The sequence below is a fragment of the Chaetura pelagica genome, unplaced genomic scaffold (genome assembly GCF_000747805.2).
Source record: "Chaetura pelagica isolate M959 unplaced genomic scaffold, ChaPel_1.0 scaffold212, whole genome shotgun sequence".
NCBI classification, from domain to species: Eukaryota; Metazoa; Chordata; class Aves; order Apodiformes; family Apodidae; genus Chaetura; species Chaetura pelagica.
This window is the reverse complement of record NW_009952365.1, coordinates 3,079-5,764: the sequence shown is the minus strand read 5'-3', so window position 1 is coordinate 5,764 and position 2,686 is coordinate 3,079. Positions and strand designations below refer to the sequence as shown.

At 42.7% G+C, this 2,686-nt stretch overlaps 1 protein-coding gene across 1 annotated transcript in view; it reads right to left on the bottom strand.

Annotated features, from left to right (window-relative positions):
* NFIA (nuclear factor I/A) overlaps positions 1 to 1,089 on the bottom strand; it is a 243,208-nt gene extending 242,119 nt beyond the window's left edge. The window contains exon 1 of the mRNA XM_010007955.1: positions 549 to 1,089. Within this exon, the coding sequence (XP_010006257.1) occupies positions 549 to 966 (418 nt within the window). The 5' untranslated portion in view covers positions 967 to 1,089. The remainder of the gene's footprint in view (positions 1 to 548) is intronic.
* Positions 1,090 to 2,686: the final 1,597 nt, after the last annotated feature.

Here is a 2,686-nt window from a genome sequence, read left to right as displayed (position 1 = left end):
AGCTGATGGCTGGGTTTGCTATAGAGAAACTGTCTTCTCCTTTCCCATTGAGCGAAATCCTACGGGATTTACACTCCCACCCCTGTGGGACCCAGACCCTTGGGCCTTGGGGATCTCTGGCCTTCTCAGACTACTTTGTGCGTAACATATACAAACTTTTTAAATTATTTTAAATTTTTTTAAATTAAAATCTATCTGCTTTCCCCCAAAAATCAGGATCAAGGAAGCCATGTCTGGCTGCAATCCCCCCTAGGATAACATTTAGGATAACACCTGTGAAGAATGCCCAAAAAACGCCGTTAACCCCAGGAAAACGAGAGCCGCTTTTACACGGCTCCATTTTAAAAACCCAAATTAAAAAATAATTAAAAGAAAAAAAAAGAAAAAAGGGGGGCTGTTTTGGCACTCCCCCTGCCACCCTGGCAGGGCGATCACAGGCATCCCCCACTCCCTCCCCAGCCCATGCAGCCACTGCCACCGCGGCACCGCACCCGGCACAGACATAAACCGAAAACGCTGTAGAATGTGATATATAAAAAGGCACTTACCTGCTGCGTGCACAAAGTATGCCAAATATAAATCGAGTTCCTTAACAGAAACTCCTATATGGTGGGGCTGTACGCACAGCCCGGGGTTAGAGCACTGTGGGGACTTTACAAGGCGCTCGCCATCAGTACTTTCGAGCGGAATACCTTTAAATAAAATCACCATAACAAGGTCCAACCTCCAGACCTTATCTGCCTGGCGAAGGCAGTCAATTCTTCTCATCTTGCCCTTCTGGTCTGGATTGGAAAGAACGCAACACGGAGGCTTTTTTCCTGTGACTGTGAGAACAAAATCCTCCCGAAATTCAGGCCTGATATCTTTCCGGAGCTTTGCCAGAAGTCTGGATGCCCATTTTTGCTTTACCTCGGGTTTTTCACTTAGCAGTTCGTCCTTCACGGCTCTCTCTTCCTCTTTTGACATGCGTTTTTCATGTTTTTTGAAGTATTTTCTTTTTCGGGCTTGCAGGTTGAACCACGTGTACGCAAACGCTCGGACGTGAGGCAGAAGTGCTTCGATGAAGGGATGAAATTCATCCTGAAAAAGTTACAGAGAAGGGTCGATGTCACCAAAACCATCAACAAAAACCCTCCAGAAACCGGGCTTTTGTGTGAGGTACCAAGGCTTGAGGATTAGAAGGGTTCTTCTATGTTTTACAGGATGCAGGACTCATACCCCTCACTGACAGGCCCCAGCCCTGCTGCATCCCCACTTCACCTCAGACCAACCCCAAAACCTTCACTGCCTCCAAAAACAGGGTCAGACTTCACAGTCGGATACAGAGCAAGGACAGCACCCTTTCCCCAATCCTTAAATCTCTTTTCAAAATAAAACACACCAAAAAAAAAAGGCAGAATGAGTTAAAAGCAAAAAACCCCTCTGCAAGTCCACTTGCAGAGCCGGGTATCTCCCTTTGCTCTCTCCCTGACCCCGCGGCTTGCGGCGTCGCCAGCGTTTGCCCGCCAATTTGGCAAATCCTAAACATTTGGATGCCAATCTATGTTTGTATGGGGAAGTCTAAAGTATAGTAAAACTTTCCCCAAGATATATTTGGAAATAGTAGCAGGCAGTATACTAAAATGCCAATAAAGCCTGCGTATACAAATACAATGAAAGGTGGTTTTCTCGCAGGTTCCGAAGCAGCGAAGGGAGTAGAAAGTGGCCGATTTATCCCGAGTGCACAACAATAACCAATACTAAAATCCTAGAAAAAACTAGGCTCACAATTTATTTATTTATTAAGTTTAGCTTTTATTTAGTAAAAAAAAAATAAATTTAAAAATCTGCTATTGAGGCATATCAGGAAAAACCAAACTCTGAACCTTTCTAGAAAATAAAAAGAAACAGGGAAGACTGAAAAATGCGGTAAGAAAAAAACTCAGCATTACTTGTGCAGACAGGCAGCAAATTATTTATTTTTAAATTTATCCATTGTGTAATATTTTCAGGTATTTTCAAAGTAATGCCCTACTTGGAAAGTTAGTTTGGCCATCCGGAGACACTGCTCGCTTCGTGGGATGATGAGTTAAAGATCACCCCTCTGCCTTGCCACAAAAAATGATCACGATTAAAATTATGCTGACAACTAAAAACTCACAAGAAACATCCCTCAATTTTGTAAAAAAAAAAAAGAAGTTAAAATAAATTAAATAAAATAAATATATATGTTCAAAAAGTACTACATAAATAAGCCAGAGAGATCAAACTACAATATATTGGGGCTATGCTTCATGCTTTTCTCTCAACAAATGAATGACCAAACTCCTAGCTGCACATAAAAACCTATATAGCCCATGGGGGCCTGATCCAGCCCAGTGTGCTGGGGACGTCCTTGCTGCCAGGGGCCGAGTTCCTCCTTCTCTCAGGATTGGGCCCTCCGGGGGTGGGGGGGGAAATAATGAAGTAATCTGTGCAACATTTCCCACAGCATGGTAAAAGCCACCCGCTGCCTACCCTTGCAAGGCAACATTGGGGATTTTTCAGATTAACTAACTTTTTTTTTTTTTTTTAATTATCCCATGGAGTATGTTTCCTAACCAAATTATTTCAGGTCGTGCAAATATCGTTATTAAAACGGACATCTTACGTCATTTCAACACCTTATTTTAAGTTGCGTTTTCTTCTCAAAAAATGTGGAAAAACT